General features: G+C 42.4%; 1 protein-coding gene and 1 long non-coding RNA gene across 8 annotated transcripts in view; one reads left to right on the forward strand and one right to left on the reverse strand.

Moving 5' to 3' along the window:
- LOC140687455 (uncharacterized) overlaps positions 1–15039 on the reverse strand; it is a 45677-nt gene extending 30638 nt beyond the window's left edge. The window contains exons 1-4 of one of the 3 annotated variants that reach the window (XR_012061801.1): positions 14860–15039; positions 12730–12814; positions 10485–10549; positions 2862–2990 (exon numbers count right to left, since the gene is read on the reverse strand). This is a non-coding gene — a long non-coding RNA (uncharacterized lncRNA). Of the gene's footprint in view, positions 1–2662; positions 2991–10484; positions 10550–12729; positions 12815–14859 lie in introns of those variants that run through there. The other 2 variants (XR_012061802.1, XR_012061800.1) reach the window with 2 other exon arrangements.
- SLC9A8 (solute carrier family 9 member A8) overlaps positions 15011–20757 on the forward strand; it is a 63804-nt gene continuing 58057 nt past the window's right edge. The window contains exons 1-2 of one of the 5 annotated variants that reach the window (XM_006206665.4): positions 15011–15135; positions 17024–17202. In XM_006206665.4, the coding sequence (XP_006206727.1) occupies positions 15122–15135; positions 17024–17202 (193 nt within the window). In that variant the 5' untranslated portion in view covers positions 15011–15121. Of the gene's footprint in view, positions 15136–15195; positions 15519–17023; positions 17220–20757 lie in introns of those variants that run through there. The other 4 variants (XM_072944372.1, XM_031687705.2, XM_072944373.1 and 1 more) reach the window with 4 other exon arrangements.

Consider the following 20757-nt stretch of genomic DNA (forward strand, 5'->3'; position numbering starts at 1 on the left):
GGCAGAACTCCAGGGAGAACCTGGCACAGAGTGGACGCTTGGTAAAAATGCACTGGACTAACTGGCAACATCTCTTACCCGCGCTTCCTCCTGGAAGCCTGACGCTAATTAGTAAAACTTCTGCTTGCTGTACACCAGAAATTGACACAACATTGTAAATGGACTATACTTCAATAAATACATACACACAAAAAATCTTTTTAATAAAATAAAATAAAACTTCTGCTTGGATTACTGGCCGATCAGCTGTGTGCTGGGCATGGGAGCAGCTCCCTGTCCCCAAACCCATTTCCCTGTCTGTGATCTGATTCTAGCCTACCCTCCTGACCTAATCTCCTTTGACTCCCCGCTCCCTTGTTCTCATGATCCCCACTGGCCATTCTCCTATCCCTTCAGTCATTCAACTTCACTCCCACCTCAGGGCCTTTGTGCATGCTATTTCTTCTGCCTGGAACACTCTTCCCATGGTGGCTCCATCTCATCCTTCTTGCCTCAGCTCAAATGCTACCTCCTCAGAAAGGCTTTCCTGACTACTCCGTGTAGGGGAAATAGAGGCACGAAGGAATTGAGCATAATTGCCAACAATTATACAGCTGGAGTACTGGCAAGATTTTTAAATTATATTATTCTATTATGTGCCTATATTTCCAATTTTTTCCTAAAATGGTGATATATTCCCTACATGAACTTTTTTGACTCAAATGTAAAATTAGTTAAGAGCCAATCCTGAGAAAAGACAAATGAGTTTCTAAGGTAATATTTCTTAATCCTCCTGGCTCAACACTTCAGCAGGGTCGAAATAGGATCCTAGCATTTTGCAACCTTCAGGATTTCCTTACTCCCCAAGCCCACCCCCATCCCCTTCCACCTGACCATTGTCTGCTTGGCTGTGAATCAAACCTGAAAGGAAAGCCTCAGATCCAAAAGCCCCTCTGCTAAACAACCTCCCCTCCCTTATGGATGTTTCTGCAAAATGGGATAATAAAGGCACTATTTCAAGGGTAGTTATGAAGAGTCGGCGTCATGGTGCTTAAAAATTATCTAGCAGAAGGAAGGCTACCACTGTGTGGAGACAGAATTGCACAATGAGCCTGGAATCAGACGAACCCTGGATTAAAGCCTGGCTTGCTGTGTGATCTTGATCTCTCTGAGCTTCAGTTTCCCTCTCTGTGAAATAAAGATTTAAAAATCCATACTAAGTTCATTAGAAGGCCTTTTGCAAGAAAAGAGCTAATAAAAAAAAGTCAAACTGGCTTAACCAGAATAGACTATCCTGCCTCCCCCAGGGCTTCCAGGTCAAGCCAACTGTAGGACAGAGGTAGTTCTAGCAACCTAGTGATATTATCAAGGACCCAGTTTTTTTCTGTCTCTGTTCGGCTGTCCACAGTGTTGCTTTCCTCCTAAGGCTGGTTCTCCATGTGACACAAGAGCTATCAGGGCTACAGGCATTCTCTTTCATGTCCAGTAGGAAAGCAAGGTCACTTATAGACCCTCTCCTGAAAGATTGAGGAAGAACTTTACAAGAAGCCTCTGGCAAACGTCTCCTCACTTCTCATTGGCCAGACATGGGTCACATGCCCATTTCCAAACCAATCTCTGGCAAGGGGATGCAATTCCCATGACTGGCTCACACTAATCGGGCTGGGCTGCAATAGATGTTAAGGAGTCAACTACACTGTCCACTACACCTGCCTTGAAGAGTTGCGGGGCTTGGGGGGATGAAATGAGATTGTGCTTGCAAAACTTAGCGCACAGTCAGTGCTCAACAAGTAGCAGTTTTATTACTATAATTATTATCATCATCATCATTCGGGGCCTTTGGCATCAGACAGACTTTGACTATACACCAGTTCCTCCACTTCTTAGCTGTGTAGCCTTATAAAAGCTGCTGAGCTTCAAATCTGCTCTGTAAAATGGAAATGTTACGTGTTCCCATCCCATGTCATTACTGTGTGGCAAATAGTTAATGCTCAATCTGTGCTGACAGTGCATTTTTTTGGCCTCCCTGACAGCAATTTGGGTGGTCTTTTCCCCTCCTCAGTAGATGTGGTCCAGGTGAGGGAGACTCTCCCTTCTGGCTCCAAGAGTGGATACATTATCCTCCTCACCTGAATTCCTGCATCCCTCAAACCAATGTGATTGGCTCAGGGAGAGCATGTGATCTAAACTGGACCAATGACAGGCAGCTCCAGATTTCTGCGGATGTTGCCAGAGGAAAGGGTACTCCTTTCTCTCTAGGATTGCTGAGCTGTGAGGACAGAAGTTGGGAGCTGCTAGAGACATCTTGGTCACCTCATGGGAAAAGCCTGCCTGAGAGTGAAGCCAACAAAAGGGAAAGCAGAGATGAAAGGTGAAGCAAGGCAGAGGCCTATTGATACTGATGAGCTCCTGGATATAGCCATACCTGAACCAGTTATAACACTGGACTTTCCCTATGTCAGCCAACAAATTCTCCTTTAAACTTGTTTGAGGTTCTGTTACTTGCAATAATTTCAAAGTCTAGCCCAGTCTGGCTAATGTGGGGAATCAGAAAAGCAGGTAGTCCTCTGAGGGCAGGACCATGCCTGCCTGAATCAGCTTAGTGTCCCGAGAATTTTGCCCAGGCCAATGCATAGAATAGGATTCCAGAAATATCTGGAATTAATAAGTGCAAAACAGTCTGTTAAGTATCTCTCCAGACTTTTTATCTAGGCTTATAATACACAAATACACACATGGAGAAATATTTTTTACAAAAGTGAAATCACACTGTATATTTTCATTTCAAGCCCCACTTCCTTAGAGAGGCCTTCCACGACCACCCCATCTCTGTAGCTCTGACTCCATTCTACCCTCCTGCATCATAGCAATTTTCATATTACCTAAATTAACCTATTTTGTTTCCTTCTGCTCTTTCTCTTCTTCTAGAGTTGCAGCTCTACGAGGGTAGTGGTTTTCCTCTGCTCACCACTGCTGTGTCCCCAGTGCCTTGAACAAGTATTCTATATCTACTGAAAAAATAACATTCTGTAGTTGGTATGTTTGTTTTCACCGAGTGCTGTGGTCACAAACATCTTTCCAAGGTAGTAAATATGAATCTGCCTTGATCTCTGAGACGAATGTATGGAATTCTGCCTATTGGATAGACCATGTTTGTTTCCCCAACCCTGTTGAATGACTGTGGGTGAAATAAATGGCCAAACGAACCAGCAGATGCATGAGTCAGGACCTTCTCCCCTGAGACACAGGGCCAAGCAGAGGGGAGGAGAACCCATCCAGCCTTTAAGAGGCTGATTCACAGAGAGAGAACTTAAGCAAACAAGAGTGACTTCGTGTTCTAGCAAGAGTTTCCCAGGCAAAAACAGTCCTCAAACACACAAAGGTGAGGACAGGCAAATAACTCGACTGCCTCCACAGTGGAGGGTGCCCTCCTCCCCCATTCCAGCCAAATGGAATTAAATTTTTTTTCTGGTTCCAAAAGTAGTATTGGCTTATTACTATTAAATTTTTTCCAGACAATGTTAGAAAGCAATAAAGAAGAAAGTGAAAACAGTTATAATTTTAGAGCACTTTATATATTATCTCAGTTTTTTTCAATGCATAGAAATCTGTTTAAACTCTAAAGTCTACTTGTGCTATTTTTTTATTCAACAGTAATAGCTAAGGTTTATTGAGTACTTACAATGCTTATGCTAGTTGCTCCTGTCTGTTAATTCATTTTATCCTAACAACAGTTCTGTGTGATAAGCACTATTATTAACTCTAGCTTACAGATGGGGAAATAGACTCAGACAGGTTAACTGATTTAGCCAATGTCACACTGCTATAGGCAGCCAAGGTGGGATTCAGACACAGGCAGTCTGGCTTCAAGGCCCATAACCTTAACCACTATACTACATTGCCAAGGCAGAGCACAGGCCCCTTCCTAAGTCAATATCCACAGATATGAGCCATCATTTTCAATGCCTGCATTTACTCTTCTATTAATGGATAATTAGAATTAATTACTTTTCCCCTACTAGGAAACAAAGAGGAATATCCCTTTTGGTCTTTAAATGAGCTAAGAAAACTGTGCTTAGATGTCATCACCACAAGAATTTCTAACCCAGGAGAAGCAATAAAGGGGCTCAGTACCACTTGGGAGCAGTCACCCCATTAGCACACATATATTATCTGGAGGGGGCGGTACTTTTATTTGAGAAACATCCATAAAGTACTTATGTACCCAGCATGGTTCTAAGACTTCATGAATATTAGCTCATTTAATCTAAAAATAAAATTCTGAAATGTATACTGGGGAAACTGAGGCACCAGGAGGGTAACTTGCCCAAGATGACATAGGTAGTAAGTGGAAGTGCTGGGGTTTGGACCCTGGAAATTTGGCTCCAGTGTCTGGTTTCTTAACTTCTATTCTAACGGGCTCTTCAGTCAACCCCTGGCCAAAGTAAGCCATTCAGCCCTGGGGTCCTCAAAGCAAGCCTGACTTCAGCGGGGACCACAGGCAGCAAGTGAGTATCTTCCTTTTTCTCTTTTAAACCACAACCAGCTAAGAGTTATTAGGTCCTAAGTTCATGCAGGCTCTCCTGTGTTCCATGCTCAGGGTCTCACAGGCTAAAGTCAAGATGCAGCCTGTCTGTGTCCTCATCTGGAGGCTCTGGGAAGAATCTACTTCCAGGCTCATTTAGGTCATTGGCAGAATTCAGTTCCTTGCCGCTGAAGGACTGACGTCCTGATTTCCTTGTTGGTAGTGGAGGCTATTCTCTCTGCAACTAGACACCTCCTGTATTCCTTGTCCCATGGTCCCTTCCACTTTTAATTTAAGGTGAATATCTTACCTGTCCCACAGATTTGTCTTGAATAAGAATCAAGGGGACACAGAAACCCCTTAGAAACAGGTGATGAACTGGGACTTTACTTTTGTTGCAGTGTTGGTTGGGGCCCCTGTGCTGGTGTAGGGTGTCCCTTTCTAGAGAGAGTTGGATCATGTCTGCTGGGCCAAGAAAGGGGAGACTTCCCCATATCAGCCCACTAACACTTAGCCCACCACCCTCCTTGGGGGAATACGAGGGGTGACTTGAAGAACACTTAGGAGAAAATAAAGGTTAGAGTTTGTTAGTGGAGAGTTAGTGGAGAAGGTTTTTTGTGGTACTGTGTGCATAGCACATACTAGGTGCTTAATCCATATTTAATGACTTATGCTGGCACTATTGTAGGTATTAGAGCTTCTGAGAGTCTAAAGGGGATGACAGATAATATCAAAGTAAATTTTTAAAAGAAAGAATATTATGCTAAGTGAAAGAAGCCAGACACAAAATGCCACACATATGCTTCCATTTATATGAAATGTTAAGAATGGTTAATCCATGGAGAAAGAAAGTAGATTAGTTTCTACTGCCAGGGGATGGGGGCAGGGGTACAAGGTTTCTTGCTGGGGTGATGGAAACATTTGGGAATGCATGACGATGATTGATCAACATAATAAATATGTTAAAATCCATTGAATTGTATGCTTTGAATGGTGAAATTTATGTTATGTGAATTACATCTCAATAATAATTTTAAAACATTTTAGAAGGAGAAAGAAACAGGATAATTTCACATGGTCATATATGCACTGAATACAAGAAAGTCAAATGTTGGAAGAGATAGTAACTGGTTGGGACAAGTAGGCAGAGTGGTTCCCGAAGGTCCCTCTGAGGAAGTGACATTTGTGATGGGACATGAATTATGGCTAGGAGGTGCTGTATAAATATCTAGAAGATGGTAGATGAAGGATCAGCATGTGCAAAGGTCCTGATGTGAGGATGAGCTCAACATATTCAATGAGCTGGAGCCCACTGAGCTGGAATGCAGTGGGAAAGGTACAAGAAAAGGTGAGAGACCCCTGCAGGGGCAGGCAGCAGACCAAACTGGGCATCGTGGATAACTAACAGGACTCTGGGTTTTGCTCACAGCAAAATGAGAAGCCATGGAATGGTTTTGAGCAAAAGAGTAACATGATCTGATGAATGCTTAAAAAGGACCGCTTGGACTGCCATGTGAAGTAAATAGCAGGTGAGTAAGAGAAGCAGCATAAATGTTAAGTAAAGCCCTTTCACACTGCACTGTGGCTAGGAACATTCAGTAACTGCCAGTCATCTTCCATAAACTAGAAATATGCCAGCTTGTCATATTTATTTAAAAACAGGAAGTCAAGGCCATGGTTATTTGATATTTCTGTCTGTGACACTGCCCTACCTTTCTATTCTATGATACACCAAGCTCTGTTAGTTCTTCCTTCCCCCCACCCGCCTTCACCTTTGTATCCTTTTCACTGTCCCCACTTTGAGACCTGGTGACAGATGGAAACACTATAGTTTCCAGACTGCCCCTGGGCAGACCTTTTTTCTTTCTCCCTTTGAAAAAGATCTCATATTTTTCCTCATTTCTTGCCATTAGCATTCGCAGACAAAAATTATTCAAATAGTAACAAATAAGAAAAAGGGAAAAAATTACCCATGATCCACAATACAGAGACCACAATCATTACTCAAACAGCATTTTACTATGTGTTATGCCTGTCCTGTCTTATTTTTTGGTTTTAGATTTAATATGTACCAAGGGTATACATGCACATGTACTGGAGAGTCTAATTTTCTAAAAACAGAAGTCCCCACTTCACTTCCTCCTCCCATTTCCCCCTCCTCAAAGGCACAATGACTGACTACTTTTAGCTGATTTGTTTATAAATTCCATGTCTCTAAATAACATGTTTCCATTGCCACTTCTAAATTCTTCATTTTTCAGAATAATCTGCTTTCCTACTCTAGGACATGAGACTTCTGCTCCCTTTCCTTCCCTACACTTGGCCCCAGCTCAAACACATATCCTTCTCACTCTCCTGTCCTCTCATGGTAGGTACATGGTAATTTGGTGAGATCAATATTTCCTATTTACATAATTGTGACTACACCAATGCCATTCACTGCTGAGCTCCGTGGTAAACTATGACATCCTTTGCTTTCCTGCACAGCATCTTTTTTTTTTCAGTTAATAATTATCTTGTTCCCTGCTTCCACCCCAAGCTGACATATTTTTCTCAATGTCTGTTATCAGTTCAATTCCAAACTCTTCGCCAGTGTTCCAAGTATCCTCTCAACACCTTCCAATGCATCAGAGGTTCTTAAATCTCTCTGAAACCTTCAGACTTATTGGAATCTGGACTGGTTACCCATTCTGGTGCACGGCTGTCATCCTGGGATCTCCCTTCACCGTCATCTGGGGGTTCTGTCTGCTTCTCCCCTGTGCTGGGTTTGTTTCCTGGGTCCTCTGTCTTCTTCCTTGTCTAGCCACCCTCCCCACCACCCTGGGGTGTAGCACAGCCTCCAGTAACTCCCTGAGAAAGGGTATGTGGGAAAAAGAACTTTTTCAACTTTTCATATCTGAAAAACGTTTTATTCTATTGGCTCCCTTGATGATTATTTGGCTGGGTATAGAATTTTAGGTTGGAAATCATTTTCCCTCAGAATTTCAAAGGCATTAATCTTCTGCCTTCTTGCTTCCACATTTTGGTGGAGAAGTCCAAAGTTATTCTGCTCTTGCTGCTTTAAATGTGACCTATTTCCCCTTCTTCCAAGTTTGTTCTTGGTATTTTGAAATTTCACAATGACGTTCCTTGCTATGGATCTATTTTTATCCAGTGTGCTGGGCACTCAGTAAACTCTTTCAATCTGGAGACACATGTCCTTCAGTTCTGGAGAATTTTTCTGAATTATTTTATTGATGATTTTTCCCCCCTGTTCCTCTTCTTTCTTGATAAAATGCCTGTTTTTCAAATGTGGGATTTTTCAGCCTGGTCCCCTAAACAACTGATTTTTTTCTCTCCTATTTTTCATCTTTGTCTTTTTGTCCTACTTTCTGAGACAAACCCTCACATTATCTTCCATTCCTTTTATTAACTTCTAAAAATCTCTGCTTTTAATTTCTAAGAGGCCATCTTTGTTTTCAAAATACTCCTATTTTTAGTAACATCTTTTTCTTGCTTCTGGGTAGCTCTCTGAAAAGTTCTTTTGGGTTTTTTCCTAAGTTTTTTTCTTCCTCCCATGTTACCTGTTTTTTTCTAATTACTTTTATCTATTTGTTTTGGTCTCAATTTTTCATTTAAAAGAATATCCTCCGATGTCTGCTATTTCTTGATTTTCTGCTCATATTTAAGACTAGGGAATAAAGAAGGTGATCAAGGTGTATGTTGGGAAGTGGGCTGTCAACACTGAGCTCAGCCACTTGTTGGGGACCCCCTGATGTTAAAACACCTTTAGGTGATTCCTCTGAGTCTGGTCAGATTTTCTGAAGAAGACTCTTCCAGTCTCCTACCAGGAATGGAATGGCCTAGGAAAGACCACGACACATGACTTTCCTGGCCCCTAGATGTGAGAGATGGGGCCAGCCCTGCAGATGTGGCAAAGGACAGGAATAGGGTGTCTCAGCATGTAGGCCCCAAAACAGCCCCCCCAAAAGATATCCACATTAAATTCTTGGAACCTGTGAATGTTACTTTATTTGTTAAAAAAGGTCTTTGCAGCTGTGATTAAGTTAAAGCTCTTGAGATGAGGAGATAATTCTGGATTACTCTTGTGGGTCCTAAGTGCTATCACAAGTGTCCTTATAAGAGAGAGGCAGAGGGAGATCAGAAACATGGAGTAGAAGCCTGTGTGAAGATGGAGCAGAAAGAGATGCAGCCACAAGCCAACAGACACCAAGGGCTGGAAGAGACAAGGGATGGATTCTCCCCTAGTGCTTCTGGAAGGAGTGTGGCCCTGCTGACACTTTGATCTCAGACTTCTGGCCTCCAGAACTGGGAGAGAATATACTTCTATTGTTTGAAGCCACACAGAGAAATAGATACAGGTATGTTGTCTGTCAATTATATCTCAATTAAATATATATATGTTATATCTTAAAATCTGTGGTGAGCATAAACAGTCTTAATTTCAGGACTCTGAAATCAATGTAATTGTTAACCTGTTGAGAGTTTCATTTATAAACTGTATTTTAAGGTATGTATTTTTTATTAAAATATAATTAGGAAGAAAGTTATTTTTGGCATTGCCTACTATACAGAATGTTAATATTTATTAAAGATATTCTTTCATTTCTATGCATTCAAAGACTTCAACAATCAAAAAACAAGTAAAAGTGTATATGGAATTTAAATAACATAAGTTATAAGGGTTACTATGTAAACATCAATATTCATACTCTCAAAACAAAAAAATTAACTTTTCCACTTCTGCCTGTACTTCTCAAAAATTATTCATGAATTAGACAATGAAGTAAATCTCTGTAAAAACGTAAAAGTAGAAAATTTTTGGTATATATTACGTGGTAAAATATAATAAAATTAGAAACGATTAACAAAAGTTACATTAACACTCAATAAGTAGGAAATTCTAAAATACTCCTGAAGTAAGTCTTGTCCCAAAGAAGAAACTAGAATGACAGCATTAAGGGTCAATATTCATGATACATCCTCAAAGCAGGTTTTAAAAGCAAAGTTATAGTCCTGAATGTTTATATCATCCAAGAATAAATACATAAATACACACACACACACACACACACAGAGAGTGTGTATCCTCGGGGGAATTTGTTCCACGATTCCCCATGGATACCAAAATCCATAGGTGCTCAAGTCCCTTATATAAAATGGTGTAGTATTTGTATATATCCAAGCACCTTCTCTGGTATACTTCAAATCATCTCTAGATTACTTTAATACCTAATACAATGTAAATGCTGCATAAATACTTGCCAGTGCACAAAAAACTCAAGTTTTGCTTTTTGGGACTTTCTGGTTAAATCCAAGGATGTAGCACACAAGGATATGAAGGGCTGACTTTGTGTGCATGTGTGTGTGTGTGTGTGTGTGTGCTCAAGTGGGTCACCACTGTGAGCAGCTGGAGCTTAACACCCCCCTCCCCGGGGGTTCTGGGAAACTATTTAAAAATGTGACCTCAGACTTGTCCCACCCAAGGGGCAAAAGAATGGGGGTATTTATCCCTCTCTAGCCAGTCATTGGTTGAGAGCTGTTCTGAGAGCATTAACTGGCTAGCACAGCTGGCTTATGTTGGGCTGGGAGGAAGCCCTAAGGCAGCAGTAGGAGCCTCCAAGACGTTAAGAGCAGGCACCAGCAGAGTCTGGTAAGGGTGAAGGAGAGCTAAGAAGAAATTCAGACTCCCAGGCCCCATGTCCAAGATCCAGTAGGTCTGTGATAGGACTGGATTCTGTATTTTTTCCACAAACTCTCAGGTATATCTGCTGCACCAGACTCCACCGAATTCTACAGTCAACTTTTTCACTTCTGCCTAGTAATTCTAGAGCTTATTACCTAAGCGGCCACGGCAAGATTAAAACATTAATGTCAACAGGCTTTAAAAAATTACACCCAACTCTCCCCTACATCTACATTAATATGAAACAATACTACTTAGAACAAAAAATACAGGGAAAGCCAACACAGAACTTACTTTTCTCATGGTGTGGTACGCAGAACAATGCCTCCCAAAGATGGTCACGTGCTTATCCCTGGACCCTGTGAATATATTATGTCATATGACAAGTGGGTATTAAGGTTGCCAATCAGTTGACCTGGAGATGGGAAGATCCTTCTGGATTATCTGGGTGGGCTCAATGTAATCACAAGGCTTCTTACAAAGGAAAGAAGAAGGCAGGAGGTCAGGGTCAGATGATTTAATGACCAAAGCACAGATTGGAGAGATGCCATTTGAAGATACAGGGTGCTACCACAAGGCAGGAACATAGGCAGCCTCTAGCAGCTGGAAAGGAAGGAAATACATTCTCCTGCAGAGCCTCCAGAAGGAATGCAGCCCTGCTGATACCTTGAGTTTAGCCCCATGACATTCCATAGAATTGTAAGATAATATATCTATTCGCCTTGTTTCAGAAAAGTTCTTTGCAATTAATCCCTTAATAAATATCTCCTATTGGTTTTGCTTCTCTGATTGAAACTTGACTGATAACCACTTGGTGGTAACTACTTTGATTCCCTTTTTTTAAAAATGTGAAATACCAAATTTGTATAAAAGTTTTCACTGGTACCTCTGTTTTGTTGGCAGCTTCAGCATTTTCTAAACTCAGGCAACAGAATGATGAACAAGACCTCAAGTTTCCAGATGTGTGACATTGAGCTAATTAGAGTATTTAATAGGGTTTTTATAAGGATTAAATAAATTACTGAGCGTAATGCACTTGAAACAATGCCTGGAACAGAGTAGGTGTTTAAGAAATGTTAGAAGAGATAAAGGACAGAAGACAGGAGAGAGAAAGTTCTCTGCTTTCATGGAACTAATGTCCTAGAAGGAGAAATAGATGATAAGCTCAGGAAGGAAGGAAAGGAGGGTGACAGGGAAGAATGGAAAAAATATGATAGCTATAAATGTCTCAGAAATGCTTATATTTAAGACTAGACCAGGAGTGGGGAGAGTAATAGCTCAATGGTAGAGCATGCGTATACTTAGCAAGCACTGGATCCTGGGTTCAATTCCCAGAACTTCCACTTAAAAAAAAAAAAAAGACTAGACCTGGAAGACTCCAAATTCAGCCTGACACCTGTTTTTCTGTGGTCCGCGAACTAAGAATGGTTTCCACATTTTTAAGTGGCTGATAAATAAATAAAAAGAGTATTTCACGACATGTGAACATAAGAAACTCAAATTTCAATACCCACAGTCTTACTGGAACACAGCCATGCCTATTTAAATCGTCTGTGGCTGCTTTCCCACAGCAACGGCAGAGTTGAGTTGTTGCCACTGATCAGAGTGCCCACAAGCCTAAAATATTTACTGTCTGGCTTTTTAACAGAAAAAGTTTGCCGACCCCTGAGTGGTCAGGGAGGGCCTCCCTGAGGAGGTGACATTTAAGTTGAGAACTGCCTGAGTGGCAAGAAAGAGGAAGATTGGGGGTAGGAGGGCAGAGAAAACAGAGAACCAAGGCTTTCTAATGTTTTAACAGCCCCCCAAAGAGGGGCTCTGTTAAAAATTCTGATGGGGTCCTGAGGCTCTGAGAGTGCTGTGGTGCCCCTAGGTCACAGAGCCCACAGGGCCTGGTTGGTGTAGGGAGCCAGGACTGCCTGGCACCAGAGCCTGCATGCCCTGTGCCAGCCCCTTCTCAGCCTGGCATAGCACAGGAACCCAGGAACTGCATGCTGAATGGCTTTATTTGCCTTCCTAGAGGGCAATGACCGGGGATTTTAGATTTGTTCCCAGGAATAGGTGAGAAGGGCCTGGAATTGGCCCACAGTCCCGAGAGCAGGTGTTCTACTGCCTCCTGGTTGGCAGCAGGTCCATGACAGCCATAAAGCCCAGATCTGGCCCTGCTAGCAGGATCTGTGGCAAGGGCAGTGGTGGAATGGCAAATAGAATGGGGCGGCCCTCAATGAACTCAAGGTCCTACTTTCATCCTGACTGGCTGTGGCCTGATGCAAGGAAGCTGACCTCCAGTCCATGGAGGCCCAAGTCCTGCCAGGTGTGGTTTTCTGGGGCTGGAAGAAGAGTGACAACTTTACTCAGCTCTCAGTTAATAAATGCAGCTCAGAGAGAACCCAGTTCTCAGTCTTTTATGGGCCAGTTCTTCCCTTCTAGGCTCCATGCTAAGGGAGGAAAGTAGGCTGTTAGTTCTGTTTCTGAGGCAGAGAAGTTAATTAAGGCAGTGAAGAGCAACAAGGGGTATACTGGTTAAAAACAAAGACTGTACCTGCCTCCCAGCCTCAGTATTTGCCAGCTGTGTGACTTCAGACAGCTTCTCTGTGCTTCAGTTTATGGCTGGTGATAGAATCTACCTGAAAGAAATGTCAGGAATCAAGGAAACAATAGCGCAGCACCACACCCATAGGAAGGACAATAAACTTGGTCTAATCCTACGCCCATTCTCTCAGTTAGCTCTGACAACAGCCTTAAGAGGTCTTGGTGTGGCAGAGAATTCCGACTTTGAGCCAGATGTCTTCTCCACCCAGTTCCTCAAGGGCCAAGACCTTGACGTCATCCTTGACTCCTCTCTTTCTTTTACTTGCCACAGTTTATCAGCAAAACCTGCCTTCAGTACCCAACCATTCCTGCCATGTCCATGGTATCACCTTAATCCAAACTGCCATTAGCTTCTGGCTAGATTTCTGCAAAGGCCTCCTAGTTGGTCTGAGAGCTTCCATCCTTGCCCCTGCTCCCCACGCCCCTCTTCATAGCACTCCTCTTTTCAAAACCCTTCTGTTTCCTAACACTTTTAGAGTTAACTAACTTCTTTTATTCAATGATCATTTATTCTTGAGTACCTACTATGTGCCAAGTACTGTTCTAGGCACTGGAGATAAAACAGAACAAAACAAAAACCTCTGCATTCAGAAATTTACCTTCTCATGGAGGGTGAAGAACAATAAATGGATATGTAAGTAAAACATATATTATGGAGTTACAGTGTGAAGGAAAAGCCGGGTTGGGCTAACAAGCTAACTCACAAATCTAAGTGTAACAAGTGTCGGATTACTGATCTGAGTTTTGCTGGGTTAACTCGTAAATCTAAGTTAATTAGTGTTGGTTTGCTGACTCCCTGTTCATTTTTTTTTTTTTTTGCTAGCCAGCTAGATTTTCAAAGAGACATATCTGGCCTTGAAATGTTGGTTTGCTGCCTCCCTGCCTCTACTTTTGTGATAATGATGCTGCTAAAGCTGTTCCATGCCTATTGGCCGAATACCCCAAGCTTGTAATTAACCCTATAAAACCTCATGTACACGTCTTGGAGGTGCTCAGAGCATCGGAGCAGAAGCCCCTCTGAGCCCGCCGGCATAACTCAACCCTCCAAGTGGTGCTTGTTTCTTGGCTGGCCTGTCATTTCCATAACAACAGTGTTAGGGAGAAAATAATACTGAGAGGGGGAGAGGGCTCAGATTTTAGACAGGGTGGTCAGGGAAGGCATAATGGACAAGGTGAAGGTACACAAAAAGTCGGAAAATGGGAAAGGTGGGAGCCAAGGGGCAACCTAGGAGCCAAATATTCTAGAATCAGGTCTCAGCAAGAACAGAGGTGGAAGTGTTCCCAGTGTGTCTCACGCACCCTGAAGAAGCCACTGTTACCACAGTGGAAAATGTGCAGAAGGAGGAGAAGGGATTGATCTCGAGGGTAGAAAGGGCAGGGTTGAGTCCTACAGGTTCTCTAAGCACTTTTACCCTCTGATTAAGATTGGAAGCCAGGGTAGGTTTTGAGCAGTGGAGTAACTGGAGTTTCAAAGGATCACTGGGGCCGCTGTGTGGAAAAGCTTCAAGAACAATAGCAGAGACGGAGAGAGTTTTGGCAGCCATCACAGCTGTCGAGATACGATGGTTTCAACCAGGAAGGGCAGTAGCAGAGGTGGGGTCAAATCCAAAGGCCTCACAATAGGGTACCAGCCCTCCTGATGGGGTCCTTCCTACCCCTCCAGCCTCACCTTGTTCCTTCCTGTATCCCCAACTCCACAGACCACTGCTAAGCACAGACAGACAACTGATTAGTATGCGCTGACACAACGAACAAATGACTGAATAAACCACTCGTAGATAATCGTCACCTATTTTAACATAGGCATATAGTCAGAACTCAGTAAATGTTTACAGATATAATACTGCACAATTCTTCAAAACCCAGGTGGCTAGTCTTATTTACAGCTGAGGAAAACCGAGACTGGGAAGTATACCCCTCAGGTCCGTCTGCACAGCCTAAGCTGGAAGCTTCCTTCCCAATTTTAGCATAATATGGTCCTGGACACTGGGCCGAATGAGTGCTCTCAGGGTGAGTCACTGTGACCTCACAGGAGTTTCCTCAAAACTATCTCTACCCTGTAGAAAGGAAGAGCCAGAACCTCGTAGAGCCAGAAGGTCAAGAGATGCAGGACAGACACGCATCCTGAAAGTTCCCGAGGGTCCTCCCACGCGTCTCCTCCCACCTTCGGGCCATAGAGACGAAGGGACAGAAGTGCCGCCCTCGCGCAGCCGAGATCCCGCCCCTCTCCCGCTCTTCAGCCGGCCCGCGCCTCCAGCGGAAGCCGGAAGCAAAAGCGGGCCCTGCTAGCCCCGCGGCTCCGAACTCGGTGGTCTCGCAGGCTCCGCAGGAAAGGGGAGAAGATGGCGGAAGAGGAGTGAGTGGGCTTTTCCCGGGCGGCGGAGGCGGCAGGGCTGGGGCCCATCGGGTGACTGCGAGCACCTCAGACCGCCCTCCGGCCCCAGAAGGCGGAGCTCCTTGTGCCGGTTGGCCAGGACCGACCATGCTGGCGCCTGCGAGGAGGGCGGGAGGGACGGGCCTAGGCCCTGCAGCCTCCTCGAGGTTGGACCCTCAGGCTAGGGATCGGCCGCCCAGCGTAGGTCTCGAAAGCCGTTTTGCGGAAACCGCAACCCCAGATTTCACTTTCCCAGTTTTCGGTCATCTGCTGATTACGGAGCGTTCCGCCGCCTCCTCCAGGAAGTCCCCCACCCTTACCCTGTACATAGCCAGTCATCTCCTCCATTGTAACGATCATTTTCGGTATCTGTTTCCTTCACTGAGTTTCGTTTACTTATTGACTGTTGGCCATCTACTCTATTTCAGGCCTTGGTCACACAGTAGTGAAAGAGACCGACCAGGAGCCGCTCAGGGAGCTTCCATTCTAGTGGGAAAAGAAAAGCATTAACAGGATGATTTCAGTGCTCAGAAGGAAACAGAATGGTGTTAGGGTGGGGGAGGCTTCTAGAAAAAAGTGATGTGCCATATGAAACCTTAATGACCAGAAGGACGGACAGGAGAGGAAACAGCAAGTGCAAAAAGGCCAGAAGCAGGAAAGAGCTTAGTGCCTTTTTGAGGTTGAGAAAGGCAGGATGGCTGTAGTGTAGAGAGCAAGGGGCTACCTGTACAAGATGAGATGAAAGGGAGCTGTGTCTCTGTCCTCCAGGTCCTTCTGGAATAGGACCACTCTTAGTCCATCTTTATACCTGCCAGGCAGTCTGTTGCGTGTTACGGATGCCCTATCTATGTTTGTAGAATAAATATGTAAAAATTAACAAGGAACTAAGCCCGTGGTTGAAATTTGACTCCTTCATTTGACAACTTTTCATATATGTCTTTTGACCTGGTCGTTGTTTCATTTAGTCAGCTTACTTAATGAGCATCTCCTCTGTCCTAGACACTAAACTGGGCCTCAGCAGTACAAAGCAAAAAAGGTGATATGACCCAGTGATTTTAAGTTTGGTCTCAAAGTTTTATTCTGCCGCTGGCTAACTGAGATATTGGCCGTTGTGGAATCTGTCCAAGGGTTAAAAAGTGAAAGTAGTAATGCCCACCCCAGGCTTGTTATGCCTATTAAATGAGAGACTGTATGTTACCTAGTCTGCAGAATGAAGGGGTACTCAAAAAACATTAACTGTTATCACTATTACAATGATTATTATGTCAATATGGCACCAATTTACTATCCCAACACAATGTGAGGAGATAGCTGTGAGGAACACAGCCATAGGGTGGAGTGGGAGTATTACTACACAAGAGATTACATTTGGGACTTTTGAAATCAGAGAAGGATTTTGTAAAGTAGGGTAGGGCTTTCCCACCGGATCAACAATTGGCCAAATTCATCTGGCTTCTTCATTCATTGTAACTTGCAGATACAATCCAAGTAAAAGAATGTAAACTGGAGAAATAAAGGTGCTAAGTAAATAGTGTTGGACCTTGGAATGTGATGAGACTCCAGTTTGCCTCTGTTTAAATCCCGCATTAAGCCACCAAAGAGCAGGCAGCATTTTGTTTCTGCACTGGCCCTGATTTCCCTTTGTTTCTGTCCTCTATGTGGCTGTGTTCAGAGCACCTGAGGTCACTGGTACCCTGGTGCTGGGGCAGGCAGGAATTTTCCTAATAATTTTCTTTGAGACTTGCCTGTTGGTTGCAAGACGTGTGAATCCCATGAAGCTCTGTGCCGGGTTCTCTTTCTGGTTGTGTGTTGATATTTCAGGGCCATTTTTCCTTTATCTAATTCTGCTGCTTTTTATGTCCTCCAACAGGTTCCCCAATACAACTCATGAAGGTTTCAATGTCACCCTTCACACCACTCTGGTTGTCACTACGAAACTGGTGCTCCCCACCCCAGCGAAGCCCATCCTCCCGGTGCAGACTGGGGAGCAGGCTCAGCAGGAGGAGCAGTCAAGCGGCATGACCATATTCTTCAGCCTCCTCGTCCTAGGTGAATGCATGTCCTAGGTGAATGCATGTGGAAACCACCCCCTTCTGCCATTGAGTGTCGTGTATGGTTAACCCCATGTCAACCACTGTTGACTTTGTGAAGTCTTCCTCCCGTTTGGTTTTCACTTCAAACGCTGAGGGGCAATGATCAGTTAGTTCCTGACATCCTAACAGGGTGATCCTTTCTCTTTATGAAATCAGTGAGCTTAGCAATTCTGAAGAGCCCTTTATGTAATATTTTAAATGTCCTTTGAAAGAAAGAGTTAAAGAATTTTTGACCTAGAAAAAACCTTGAACATCTAGTTTAGTGTATTTCGAACTGTGCTCATGAGTGTGCGTGTGCAGGTGGTGGTGGTTGCGGGTGGGTCGGGGCCGGGGCGGGTGTCAAACGGAAGCACAGCGAGCATCATGACTTTTGCCATATCTGTACCACCTGTGCTGTTATTTACTTATGTAATATTCTTCTTTAAATGGATTCACTCTCTCAAACTTAAAAACTCATTTTATTCAACCTCCTCCTTTCACAGGTGAAGAAATTTAGGCCAAGAGAAGTTAAGTGACTGACAAACCTGGTTTTGGGGAGACTAATATTCAGGTTGCCAGAGAGAAGTTTAGATAAAAGGCAATAATTTAGTTGCATCCCAAAGACTATGGACAACAGACAACTGTTTTAGACCAAAAAATCCAGTTGAAACTGCACTATCACTTTGGATCAGCTAAGGAAGAAATAGCTCAATTTAACCCTCCAGACTCTTGTTTAAAAAGTGAAGTTGGCATATTTACATTTCTGCTCCTCTTTGATGTTACTGAGTCATTTTTCTAATTAGATCTTTCAGAAGAGTGGAAGATACAACTGGATTGAAAGGTGCAGAGTATTTCTCTGATGTCTATTAGGACTTTTTTTAAGGAAAAGTGTAACTTCTTTTGCACTTAATATCTATTCTGTTAATTAAATAATTTTAATAAGATGATTTTATTTAAAATCCCAGGACTCATCCTTGACTCTCATAGACTTTTTACAACTTTTGAGTTGGATACTGAAAGAGATCACAAACCACAAGTGTACAATGTCTATTTAGATTTAGTATGCCCAAGTAACTTTTTACTCTGTAGGTGTAATTGAATTCTATTTCCAGGGGATTACTTCCACAATCAAGGATTCCTGTTTTGTGTTTTCTTTTTTTTCTTTTTTCCTTTTGTTATGGTAGTTGAATACAATGAAGAAAAGCAGTTCTTTTCTTGATCAAGAAATCTTTAGTACCTGAACCCTTAATCCTGAAGGAGTAGTGGTTGTCTGCTTACATTGTTGTCAGCATGATATGTTAGAGAATATAAAAGGCACGCCTGGAGAAAAACTTTTGTTTTGTAATCACTTTTTTCACAGAAGGGTGAAAAGGATAAAGTTAAGACATTCAAAGTAATTTTCAGGGTATGGAACTTCTACGATTAGCCTGTGCCAGAGACCACAAAACAGATTTTTTTATATTGTAGTTTTTAATCCAGGCAAAATCCTGCCCAGTGTTAATACCTCTTTGAGGCCAAAAAAGGCTGAGCTGAGTTTTGTAGTGCTGCATTTTTCTCTTGGATTGTCTTCTCTTCAAACAGATCGTAATCCTAGACTCTAGAGTCACAGTGATGTCGGGTGGGTTCCAATTTCACCTAATCAGACTCTTGACAGAAGAGTTGATTATCACCACTTTTTATGTGTCGGTCAGCATGCACTAGCAGAATGGAATGCTTTCTAAGTAAATTTGAAGGCATTTTTCGCTGTTGTATTATTATCAACAAATTATGTATATTGTGTATTTACTCTTGATTAGATGTCCAAATAATATAAATCTGACAAAGAAAAAAAGTGGTTGTTTAATAGGTAACTTTCTAACTCACTAAATACATAAACTTCAGTAAATTGAGGGAAGTAGTTCATAGATTATCTTAGACTTTAGAAACTCCTAACCTGAAATGGATATACCACTTTTGTTTACTCTTTTAGTCCAGTCAAATGGAATTGTAACTTTTGTGTGGTAGGAAAGCCAAAACTCTAGTTACTTTTGACTTTTAGAAGCTTGAAATTGGTTGACTTACACTTAACCCTTCCTGATCTTCGACTCCACAGAAACAATGGTGATCCTAGTTATTGACTTTAACCCTAGAGTTAACAGCATTATTTGACACATACTTTTTATGGGCCATTAAATGTATTGGAGTTGTTAAAATTGACATGTCTCTGTTTCAGTATATTTTCCATAATTGTATCTTCAGACATGGAAAATTGGAAACACATTAACTTGTGGTATCCATACCCTCCATACCACACGGAAGTTTTGTCCCTTCTTGCTCTGTTTTTTTCCAAGTGTACTTGAAAATATGAAATTGTATGTGTATATACGTATATCCATTCATAAGCACATACACAAGAACACGCACATATAGTTTGGAGTTTGTTTTAATGTAAGTGGAGTCCTATAACTTGCTTTTTCATTTCCCGGAATGTCTTGGAGATCTTTTCATGTTAGTGCTTTCTGTATCTACCTCATCCTTTTTTTTGAGAAAAAGGATCTGTATGTGGTAAAATAAACATAAAATTTACCATTTTAAAGTGTATAATTTAGTGGCATTAAGCACATTCACAATGTTGTGCAACCATCACCATTATTTAGTTCCAGAACATTTTTATCACCCTGAAAGGAAATCCAGCTCCCATTTAAAATTAGTCACTCCCCATTCTCCCTCCGCCCTAGTCTGGCAAACACAGTTCTGCTTTCTCTAGAATTTGCCTACTCAGAACATTTCATACAAAGGGAACCATACAACATGTGGCCTTTTATGTCTGGCTTCTTTCACTTACCACAATGTCTTCAAAATTCATCCATGTTGTAGCATGTGTCAGGATTCCCTTTCTTTTTATGGCTGAATAATCCACATTATGTTTATCCATTCATCAGTTGATGGGCATCGGTTGTTTCTACCTTTTGGCTATTGTGAACAGTGCTGCTGTGAACATTTTTGTACAGGTTTTTATGTCAGGGTATGTTTTTATTTCTCTTGGATACGCACTTAGGAGTGGAACTGCTAGGTTAAGTGGTTAATCTATGTGTAACTTAGGAACTGCCAAACTTCCAGAGTCTGCACCATTTTACTTTCCCACTAGCAGTGCACAAGGGTTCCAGTTTCTGTGCGTCCTTGCCAACAGTTGTTATTTTCTGTTTTGTTTTGTTCTTTAATTATGGCCATCCTAGGGGGTGTGAAGTTGCATCTCGCAGTTTTCCTTTCTATTTTTCTAATTAATGAGAATGAGCATCTTTTCATGTGCTCACTGGCCATTTGCATGTCTTCTTTTAAGAAATGTCTGTTTAGTCTTTTGCCCATTTAAAAATTGTGTTCTCTTTTTGTTGTTGAGTTGTAAGAGTTCTTTATGTATTCTGGACACTAGACCCTCATCAGACATATGATTTACAAATATTTTCTCCCATTCTGTGGGTTGTCTTTGCAGATCTTTTTATAGTCAAAGGCCATTCCCTCGCATTGATTATCCTTATATGTAGCTTTCTCTGTT

The sequence above is a fragment of the Vicugna pacos genome, chromosome 19 (assembly GCF_048564905.1).
Source record: "Vicugna pacos chromosome 19, VicPac4, whole genome shotgun sequence".
Classification (NCBI taxonomy): Eukaryota; Metazoa; Chordata; class Mammalia; order Artiodactyla; family Camelidae; genus Vicugna; species Vicugna pacos.